The 11992-nt window shown below is 34.9% G+C and overlaps 1 protein-coding gene across 1 annotated transcript; it reads right to left on the reverse strand.

Moving 5' to 3' along the window:
* Window positions 1-710: 710 nt before the first annotated feature.
* LOC110367851 (polyunsaturated fatty acid lipoxygenase ALOX15B) lies at window positions 711-11590 on the reverse strand. The gene is made up of 13 exons (XM_036137049.1): window positions 11545-11590; window positions 11255-11456; window positions 10078-10282; window positions 9819-9928; window positions 9516-9682; window positions 9221-9364; window positions 8365-8568; window positions 8069-8155; window positions 7813-7982; window positions 6343-6464; window positions 1621-1721; window positions 1255-1425; window positions 711-901 (listed from the first exon to the last, which is right to left on the reverse strand). Exons 1-13 carry the CDS (start codon window positions 11545-11547, stop codon window positions 722-724), a joined length of 1866 nt encoding a protein of 621 aa, XP_035992942.1. The 5' UTR covers window positions 11548-11590; the 3' UTR covers window positions 711-721.
* Window positions 11591-11992: the final 402 nt, after the last annotated feature.

An 11992-nucleotide genomic window follows, 5' to 3' on the forward strand; every position in this document is an offset into this window, starting at 1 on the left:
TAAATGTTATGCCGGGAACAATTGATATCTATTCTATCAATTCTGTACCTTGATATTTTGTTATCACTTTAAATCTAATCACTTTGGAAGACCACTCACAAAATCCACATCTCCATGAAAAGCACAATCCCAAATATTAAACCCTTCAAAATGAAAAATAAATTCCAGCAACTTCCACATAGAACACTGATGTTGAATCATTCAACATCTGTGGATGAAGAAAATGTAAACAACACCAAATTATAACATATACAGGCCAGAAGTATCTATTAGTCAGTTGAAAGCCCAGAACAAAGATGTTTGTCATTAATGCACAACTGATCACAGAAGTTCTATGATATATAACGTGTTTATGTACATTTCTGGTTGCTTGTTCTTCAGTGTTTAAACTTTGCAATGGTTGAGCAAGAAAAATAAAGCACAGTGATTAATGCTTACACTCAAACAAAAAAAGTACATGTCTTGAGATGACATACATTTTTCTACAACCTTATTTTGATGATGTAATTAAAGAATGAATTTTAATTGATGATTCATGCAGAACAATTATATTTTATGATATTAATAAAGATCCAAAAAAGTGTCATTTTTGCCCGCCATAAAGGAGTATTAAAAATGAAAAGATATATTTCCTTCTTAGTTATTTATTTATTTAGTTGTTTTTTTGTGAACTGGTATCTGAATTTGGTTAAAAAAAGAAGGAGGTCCCAACGTCTGATTTTCAAATGGTCACACTATTTTGCACCTTTTCTGGATCCAGGTATTCATATGGGACATGTAGGTTCTTGTTTCTCTCCTTGATCTTTTCACTCAGCTTTGTCAGGTCATCTTGGAACTTCTTTATCAGCTTGCAGGGTTTCTCCTCAGTGAAGTGTTCCTCTGGGTAATCACCAAGTTTGACCTGATGAAAAATCAATCACACACTTAAAATATTTTCGATATTTGAATGTGTGTCAAGTAATGTCAACTAAAATTAATATGTATAAATGTAAAAAAAGTATGTATTTAAACATACCTAATGTGTGTTCTGCTTTTAACTTGTTTAATATATACTTGTTTTACAAATTAAAGAATACACTTTACCTGGAACAACCTGCGTTAGCATGATGAAAGGTTTATTTTTAAACATACTGAACACTACCCTCTGTATTTTACTGTTTTGTCTTAAGAGCCAAAAAAAGAAATAATGCAAAAAGCAGTGTGTTTTACACAAAAGGAATATAATATGATTTAGACTGAGATTTTCCCACTTACAAAGTCACTGTACTCCCGACTCAGCAAAAACAACGTTGCGATGGCTTTACATGTTGTGGATTTGTCTGGTAGTGCGGCCATTATTGTGTCCTCAGTTGCTTTCCCCTTTTCTGTTGGTGGGGGACATTTCATGGTGGTTGGCAGGTTGGGCATCCAGCCACCAAAGTCATACTGGGGTGAACAAAAATGTCATCAACATGTTTATATATATATATATATACACACACACACTTCAGTTTGGTTTTTATTTGTTATATAATGCAACAATCAAGACTAAAACCATATCCAAATCTTTACAAAGCAGTGCAAGAATTGAACAAGAATTGCTGAGTATATTGTGTCTGTAAAAGAAGTTCAAAAGTTCACCTGTCCAGAGTTCACAGCAGAATGCTGGACCGAGCCAGTGAAGATCACCATAGTGACAAACTTGACCAACTCAGACACAGTGTTGAATCTCTGTGGGATTCCTGATAATTAAAGAACATGATTCAAAATGTATGACATTTGCTACTGTATAACAGACTGTGTGGCTTCTCTACATACAGGTCATGTAAAAAGTCGATACTATCATCTGTCAGTTTGGTCCTTTAAGAATATTTATATCATTTTTTTCCTGGCTGACATTAAACTTGAATACATTTTTTAACTCCTTTCACAACACATATTTTTTAGCCAGCTAAGTCTCTGGTTTCATTCTAGCTTTATATTTTTCTTGGAAAAATTTTAAGAGTGGAATTAATTTAGTACGCTTAAAGCAGTTTGAACTGTCTTGCTACTGAAATTTGCTATGCAAATAAACTTGCCTTGCCTTAATCTCAGCATACTTTATCTATCCAAAGACAGTTTTGTTGTAAATTTAGGTGAGCTTATTGTGTCGACATCCCATCTATCTGACCCAAACTGTTACTGTCAATAGAAAAGAACAATCCACTGAAATGATTACAGACAGCAAAGGAGCCTTTACTCTAAAACCAACACTTTAAAGCACAACAGCGCTTTTCAGTGACCCACATGCACAAAACAAAGGCCTACAGGACAAATGTCTTATGGTCAGACAATACAAATACTGAGCTATCTGGTCATGATGACACAAAGTGTTTGGAAGAGTCACGTTGAGGCTTTCAAAGCAGAAGACGGAGCAAAGTATGGTGGGCTAGAAATATTCTACAAAGCTTTTATTTTAATTATTTTTTACCAGAGTAATTATAGCATTGTACACAGAGGGTGCAATGCAAAATATTATTATTATTTAACTTTAACTCTGATCAATAGATTACGCAGGTGGATGTTCCAGCAGAACAATGATCCAAAACTCTTTTAGAATTGATAAAGTAGGCCAAAGTTAGGCTTCAGACTAGTTGCTGGCAATGAACCTTATATCTTAGATGTGGTTCTCAGGGAGACAGTTTACAAGCCACCTTGATAGAATACATTTTAAAGTTTCACAATTTTGCTTATATTTAAAGATATATTTAAAGTACTTCTTGATTCTGAGATCGACCAACTCGGAAATACATGCATTAGTGACCATATTTTAAAAAAATGCGGCGTGAAGATATTGATTGCACTGTTAAAGGTTTTTTTAAGGACTAGAAATAGTCCTTCGGCGACCGCTAGCCTGAAAATCCACAATTTGGGTCACGTGGTACGATGACGTAGTTTGTTGATGTAGCTCAGGCTACGCTACAGAGAGTACAATGGAGTACACAACGACAAGTTCAAATGTGGATTCACAAAGTGATGATTTTAACACGAAAGACAGCGCAAGCGTCTGTTACCATTCGGGTAAGTCTGAGAAAAACATTTTAGGAGAATAAACTAAATGGGTTGCTGGTGTATAATTAGAATCGGAGCTTATAATCACGGTTCTGGCTGACAGTTCGGATGGAAACATGGAAACAGCCCGATTGCCTGGCATCATTTATGATGGCTGAAAATCGTCAAAACAGCACATAAAATAAATCGATGTACATTCAGCACAAACAACAGTGTCTCAGCATTATGTGTTCCTTGAAATTTACTTAATAATCTGGATATGAGTGCTCTGAGAGTGGACGCGCATTTATCATTTGTTCTACTTAAATAGCGGCGGAGGGGAGGTGGCGATCGCTACACGGGCCGGCTGTCTGGAGCTGCTGTCTGGAGCAGTTTCTCTGTTTGCGTCCGCCATTGTGTTCGCCTTTTGCCTACCAGTCGCGCATGCGCGAAAAAACCCGGATGAAAACAATAGCAGTGAACTACCCTATACATTTTTAGATGGGATGATTTATCGCTTTCTCATTGGAGAATGATGCTGCTGCCATAGACTACTGTGCATTTCAAAAAATAGCTATTGAATAATTTAATTTTATTTATATATATTATTTTACATGTTTGATCATCAAAAGTAGGTGGGGCCGCGGCCCTACCTCTGACATAAAAGAACAAAGTAAATATGAAATTATTAAAATGCAAAAATAAATACTGTAGAAAGTGATAGAAACATCTACTGTGGATAGTACTTATGCATTTAATTAGTCTGCTACTTTTTGCCAGCCCTCTCTCCTGGCTTTAGCAGACTTTGAGGTGTTCCCTGTCGTTCTTTTTTTATACTTTATTTTTGTCATTTTAGTAGTTTTAGAAATACATATACATACATTGAACAATTGGACCTCCCTCCAGCAAAAATTACAGAGCAACTAGTTTGACAGGAGGAGTTGAATAATAATCAAAAAAAAGGAAAAAAGTAATTACATTACTTTTTCAGTTGGTGTCAAGTTCCGATGAATCTTTTATCACTCCTGACCAGTAGGGTGCGATCTTAGTACATTCCCAGAAGACATGAAAATGTCCTGCAGACACATTCCAACAGTTCCTCCAACATTTTGCCGTCTCAGTGCCGTTACAATGTTTACTTTTAATGTTAGGTGTAACAAAACAACGCACCATGCATGTCCAGGAAAATTCCCTCCATAGGTCAGAACTTGATGTGTGGATCACAGAATTACAAATATTTAACCAAACATCATCAGTTATTGTTATTTTAGCTTCTTTTTCCCATTTAACCTTAAGGTATGTTGTATTACATGTTCTGTCTGTTTGTAGACATGAGTATAGTTTGGATATTGTTTTTTTGGGGGAGGTCTTCCGTTGCTGGAATCTAAAAAGATGTTAAATATACCTGTCTCATCATGCTCCAAAAAAAATTATATTTTTATTGTAATGGTATCTTAACTGAAGGTATCTAAAGAAATCAAATTTTTCCAGGTTATAGTTATCTTGAAGTTGTTTGAAACTCTTTAATTCACTACTGCTTGTAATATTCCAGTAACGTTTTTGTCAGTACTGTGTAAATCCCCTGTCGTTTTAATTAATGACTCAAATTAATCATAGCCTTCCATTAAAAGCTTGTGTTCTGCTTGGGAAAAACTGTGCGCATCCTTTGGCCATGCTGAACAACCAATAGCAGCGTAGCTGATCAGTGTTTCTACTATCGATACATTTCCCCTTTTAAACAGACGCATGAACGCGCAGTTATCTCAGATAACTCAAACCAGCCATACCAATCATAAACAACAGGTGTGTTCGAAGAACCCAATTAGCCGGATCATAGCTGGAGCAGGATGAAATCATCTTGGATGTCTGATTTGATCTCGGATGTTTTAAGCAACGTACGAAGAACGGACCTCAGGAAGTTGCAATGTCAACAGATCAACGCTTGTCAACGAATGATGTCACCGGTCACGTGACACCCGGAGCAACATTTTTTATGAGCCTTGCGCTAAAAAGCCTTAAAAATCCACGTTGTCATCAAATTTTAAATTTTTTTTTCTCGGGTCATAATAATATATGAACTTTCTAATTAATAGCAACTTGTATGATCTCAGAATCAAGAAGTACTTTAATGATATAGGCCCACTTTGATGCAGTTGATGTGATAAAGTTATTGAGTTCAACATTTAATCTGAAGTAAAGTACGGAGTGACCAGCAGAAAACAAGATTAACCCAGGAAAGAGATGAAGTAACGTTTTATCTCTATGAAGGAGGTTTAAGCCTGCCATGCAGGTTCAATTCCTCATTATCCTGGAAACCAATCACTTCCACAGAATTCCACCTTGCATCTTTATGTCCAATCACTGTAATATTGTCACATGTTATCTGTTGTATAAACCATGCATGTTTGTAGAAACGGTCTTTAGAAGGAAGGTCCCATTTCTACAAATTAAATATTGCCTTAAATCCTTTTTATACTAAAGTGGGTTTGTTTCTCTTTCAGATCAATGTCCATACAGATTTTCTCAACTCAACTTGGTGATTTCAATATTATATGCTCTGTTATGATGGTCTTATCATACTAACCCAACGTGATCTGGGATAGTTGTGTGAATTGAGTAATAGCCAACATGATCAGGTAATAGATATTGTGCAAGTGTTTTTTTTATCCAAAAGCGGAGCAGGGAGTCATCTTTTTTCTTTTTTGAGCTGACTGATCTCTGGATGAGAACTCAAAAGAAGTTAAGCAGAGAACTTATTACCCTTTAACATCATCAATACACCAAATGTGCCTATCTTAGAAAATAGCACATTAATTATGAACAGAAAACTATGTAAAATAAAATGCCGACAATGAACTGAAAATGCCTAACTGCCCTATCAAAGACCTCTTTTACTTAGAGGGAAAAAGCCAGCAGGCTATGATAATGCCCTGACTACATCTAGTAATTAGAATTGAACTGATTTTGCTGAGTAAGTACATTTTAAAAGCTTATTGGAAACTTGAGCTGTTTCTGCTCTAAACCTTTTCTTTGCTTTGCCACTGCATGTCAGACCTGCACCTTTACTTGTTAAATTTAAATCAAAGTCAAACACTAACTTCTACTTTCTAATCTTCAAACTAGAATGAGATGTTTAGTGTGAGTAAATGTGAAGGCCCTGATCTCAATTGGTCTGAAGGTTTTGCATTTTGATTAAAAGTCAGAAAACCAACCAGACTACATTCACTATTAATTCTGCAAAGAACAGACATGGCAGTCAGCCCTAAAAATTATACTCTTACCCTTGTATATTCTGTTTCAAGTAGCACCTGGGTTTACAGAATGAAAGCCTACCTGATTTTTCCTGGTCCTTGAATCCATGGTCATGAATTTCCGTTATCCACTCTTGCACTTCAGCATCTCGTTTAACATCATTGTCATTCTTGTAGTAGTGCTTCAGGATTCCTTCGACAAAGCTTTTGTAGATGAAGGATAGCATTAATTGAAATAGATTTGTTACATTAAGACTTACCCAACAGCTAAATGAAAAAATAGGACACCAAACATTTTCAAAATAGTGTAAAATTGAGTTAATATAAATGAACATAAAAAACGAATGAAAAGATCTTACATCGTACATTTTTTGTAAAGTGTAATAGAAAACCTTGTTCTGGTATTTAATACCTTCAAATTGAATGCCATAAATCTTTTTTAAATAATTTGTGGTTTTATCAATCTTTGCAGTCAATATTCGGTTCGCATCCCATTAGTTTTGAGATACACATAACCTGTAGTCTGTATTTTAGGTATTTCCATGTATTTAGATTCTGACTTGAGTTTTTTGGAGTTCCTGTTTTGCTCAGTAGAGCTCAATTTTATTTCCCAACCTATTTTTCCTTTAGATTTGTCTTCTTTCTGCTTCTTGTTATTCATGTTTCTTAGATTCTCCATCACCTTTTTTGTTGTTTTTTTTATTTATTTTGATGCTGGGTTGAGTTATATTTCAAGTTTATACATCTTTACACATGTTATTTACTAATTTTTGTTTTCTTTTTTCTGTACATCTTAAGCCAGGCCTGCCTCAAAGGTAATTTCACCATTGTAACACATGGTGACAATAAAGTCTTCTTGATTCTTTACTGTTTATGTCCAAGTTCTGCTCAACATATCTCTCTAATTTCCTCTGTCTAACTTCAGGTTCTTAACTTTCCTCACAACTTATGAATCAACTGCTCCTTAGTCAGCAATTCCATCCTATTTCCATATTTCTTAATTTGTCAGATATTTTTGTTAAGCTCCTGTTTGCCCTGGAGTTTGTTCCGTGTTCAACCTGAGATTTGTTGTTTTTAGTTACCAGCTCTTCTTACTTCAGAGCAATGTTAGAGACTGATAGATGACTGCGACAAACATCTCTCAGTCATTCTAGTTCAAGAGAATAACACTAGTTATTAGGTGATATAATGTGTCAAATGTTTCCATAGAATAAACATTTATCTTACGATATTTAGCAAAATGAATAAAACCTGGTTGGATTTTTGCCATTTACCTGTCAAGCCACAATCAAAAATCAATGAAAACATCTCCTAATTAAGAACTGAATATTTAATCAGGTATCCTGATGTTTCTATTTGACTATGTGTTAAATATTAGAACTCGTAAAAAAAACCTATACCCAAATGTTTTTGATTTTAGTGTTTTGTCCCAAAGGACTTTAAGTAATTCCAAAAAATGTTTTTTGCAGTTATTGAATGACAAAAGATCTTTCACACCATTGATTATCCAAATTGAAAAAGATAATTCCTGGAAGGGATACATCAATTGTACCTGTGTAAAATGTCCCACAGTCTGCATCCATCATCTCTGTAGTAAAAGTGTGGAATGTTCTCCATCCCACGCTCTTTAATGTCATCATGTATACAGAGGGATTTGTATGTCACTGATGACAGGGATCTCTTCAGGATTTGGAGCGTACCCTTTTCACCTGAAGCTGTAAACTAATGAAAAGTAAATTCAAAGTTAAATGGAGATTTTTTTCAAAACTAGCATAAATGTTGTTTCTGACCAAACAATGTTTTCTCACCTGTGTGAAAGCACCATTCGGAGAAATTAGTTTATCTCGAGCCAAGACATTAACATCCAGAGTGTAGCGAGTGTGGGCTATAAGAAGCTGAAGACAGAGACAAGTATTTTAGAAATATACATGACTGAATCGACAAGTTTGTTTTGTTGCTTAGTTTTTTTTTTCTTCTGCTAAAAATTCACTGCTCCTAAATCAGGAAACAAATGTATGAAGTTAAAAATTTAATAAAGAAACAATGTAAACTATCTGCTAATGTAACAAAAGGCTAAACTTTATGGCTGTCCAGCTTCAGTTACCTTGTACAGAGGATGCACCATCGGCAAGTTGCGCAGCAGGGACACTGCGAAGACCTCAGCCAGCAGGTGAGTGCGCAGCAGATGAAAGTTGAGCTGATGCAAATGAAATTCTGCACTTCTCACAAAGATTTTTGCCAACAACCAGTCATACTGAGAGTCATTAGGGAGAAAGATCGGGTTGTCTGCTGCTGGCTTCTGCTTCAGCTACAAAAGAATAGTGGGAGTGTTAGTTTCTGCATTTTCTAGCGATTTATGAGTTATGAAAAAAGATTAAGTGTTTTAAAAGATACTTTTATGTTTGCCCTTTTTCTAACTCTGTTGTCCATTGAGCAGTTTTGGTTTTAAATCAGTGTTGACATTTATTTAATTTAGCTGATTCAGTCCACTTTGAGTACTTGTCTTCCTTTTAGTATCAATTAAGGATAAACAAATGGCACGATACTTTTTTCACAGCACAGACATTACAATTGAACCCTTTAAGATGGCTGACTCAACTAATGTTATGTAACTTTTGGGTTTTCTAGTAATTTCTCTGCACATAGCACACAGCCTGTTCTTCAGATGAATATGCTGAAACATCCATTTCTAGGAACATTCACAACATAAATGTTTTCCACATGTTAATTACTTCTATCAATGGCACTCTTCTTATTGTTTGCAATTAGTCTAATTACTATATTAACACTCATGATCACTTTGTTGTTGTTTTTGTACTAGTCCTTAACCTCACTCTTAGGTGCTATTGACTTAACAAAACAGATTTATTTATTGTTATTATCACCAACTATGTAATACTATTCAATTATTTCTCTAACCTGTACATTAAGATTTACATAATTCTGAAAAATTATCTTACCTGAATAGCAATAGGCACCAGCGTATCCTCAGGTGTTTTATAGAGCAGGACGAGTGGAGCCGCCAGGTGTTGCTTTGTTTTATTTATTTCTTGTGTTTGTACTCCATCCAAAAGCTTGTAGTCACACAGAAATATATTGCCTTTCTGTTTAATTTTAAAGCAAAAAGAACAAGGTATTTTTTTCTCAGATACAAGGGGTGTGAACTTTTATTTTGCAAAACCTGGCATGCATTGTCACACTGATTCAAAGAAACATTCCGTTCATGGATTTTTTTTTTTGTAGTTAAGCAATCACCTTTATTTCATCGTCCAAGTTGCCATTGTAATAATGGGAGATCATGTCGTCTGTGACATGAAAGTTGTCAGGCAGGGCCTTGATGCATTTGATCAACATGGGATTGAGACCATTTAGAAACTGATAGCCAAAAAATTCATCCTTCCTCCAGTTCTCTTTGACTTTGTCTGTAACAAAGGAAATCTCAGTGTGAAAAAGAAAACCCTGCTTTGCCACTATTATAGTATTTAACCTTTGATTAATTATTATTTGTCCATTATATATAAATTACTGTAATTTAATCCCCAGCATAACAGTAAATACCAAGAATTTTATGACTGCCGTAGTCCATCAGATTATTGAGTTGATCAAAATTAGTCCATTGATCAGTAAACTTCAGTAAACTTTGGGTCCTCACACGGACCCAAAGTTTTCTATAAAATAATAAGAAACACCATTAACACAATTAAAGCATTACAATAGGCAAATAAGTACAATATGTTTAACCATTGTATATTTGTTAATATAACTATAGAACCAAAAATATTTATTAAAACCTGACATTTACAATATAGGGACTCACCCTGATGCTGCTTTTAGCTTGAACATCATGCTCTTGCTTAAGATGAATTGGGCGTCTAAAGGCAGCTGAGATTGGTTTTCTGCTTCAACATGTTCAGGTATTCCTTCTCCATACTTCTTCCAGCTGTATGCTTTTTGACGTTTCTTCAGTTCTTCAGACCGTATCTTCCGGCCACGAGAAGGGAAATCCTCCAACACTGTCAAAGCTAAAGTGAACATATAAAAAACAACAATAACGATAAAATATATAGATTCAGACCCTGACTTCAGAAAAACAATTTTAGGTTTTGCACAAATACAGCTACATATGATTAGGTGCTTAATTTCCCATGGTTACTTTTAATTGATTATTAATCAATTATTCCTGTCAAATTTACAGGATTCCCTGGCTCAAAATCAACATTTGGATTTATTCTGACAAAAAGCAGGAATGGTCTGAATAAATTAATCATAATGATTATTTCCATAATAATTTTGGTATCCTAATTACTTATTTAGATTGTGGTTTTTGCAGGATGCACGACTTTGAATTTGTTGTAGATTCTCTTTAATCCTAAAAGGATCAGTCATTAGCAGAGTGTCAAAATTTCCAAACATTTGTAAATAATTTGTCGTCAAGGTACAAGAAAGTCTCAACTTGTTAAATACCAGGTGTATGAACTTTTTGTGATTTTGAATAACTACAACAATTAGTTTCTCATGTCAGGCACAAAACCATCCCAAAAAACAATGAAGACCTAAGGACAGCTGCAGATTTACACAAGTTTGGAGATTTTGGAACCACTAATCCAATATTAAGCAATGAAGAACAAAGACTACCTCCAAATTCTTCAATTTATGATTGATGTGAAAGAATTTGGTTGAAACATGACAATGATACTAAAGACATCAACTAAAAATCCACCATGAACTGTAGCATATTTAAACAATTTTAAGATAAATAAAGAACAAATGCCATAATTCAGTGGAGCTGCTCAAATAAACTTGTAATGTAATCTATAGCAACATCTCTGTGTTTAACTATTACTTTGCACATTATTATTACAATGCCATTTGTCTGCTTATGATGGCATTTTGACAAATTTTATGTGATAATGTGTGCACCTTAGAGTATAATCACTGGACATATCTGGTCTATGCATAGCAGGAAGATGTCAGATGAGCAAACTTGCACAAACCTTGACCCTCGTTGAAGTAGTGTATCTGATCATCAGTTATCCAGGTGTACATTGGGAAGATGTAGAGTTTTCCATCGGGAGCTTTGACTTCTATTTTTTTGGGAAACCAGCTGTCTTGAAAATAAACTAAAGGCTTCTTGTGTATCTTGATTAGCAACAGTTTTCCAATGGAGTTTTTTGAGGTTATGGTATATTGAGACCCCTGAGACAAAGACAAGTGATATGATGATAAAGAAGACATCATTTACAAATTATTTGTGCATCAAGATGCAAGTTCATAAAAGGTATACCATTCCTAAGTAGTATTTAATTCCTGAGAGCCAATTGGTTTCACTGGTTCCTTCTTCTCCTATCAACTCGATGCAGATATTGTTCAACGTGCCGGACATCAATTCTTCGGAATAGTACACAGTTACCTCATAGGTTTCCATTTTCACTCTGTCAGCACTTCTGATGGCAGAAAGAAAGGACATTATCAACTTTCAGACTGGTTATCAATAGACAAAGCTGCATATCAAAACCATTTAGCTGCATTTTCTTCATGGTCAATAAAGGAACTTTGCATAACAGTTGAATTAAGCTGTTTTTGATCATAATATTTGATTCTGGTCTTATAGCCCATGGAAATGTTTTTAAAAGGCATGCATCTTACCCCTGCAAATAAGTCCAAGAGGTTCCCCTGAAGATGCGAAGAATTGCATCTATGCACTCAAACCTCTGATTTCTCCTTATATACCC

Source organism: Fundulus heteroclitus, chromosome 5, assembly GCF_011125445.2.
Source record: "Fundulus heteroclitus isolate FHET01 chromosome 5, MU-UCD_Fhet_4.1, whole genome shotgun sequence".
Classification (NCBI taxonomy): Eukaryota; Metazoa; Chordata; class Actinopteri; order Cyprinodontiformes; family Fundulidae; genus Fundulus; species Fundulus heteroclitus.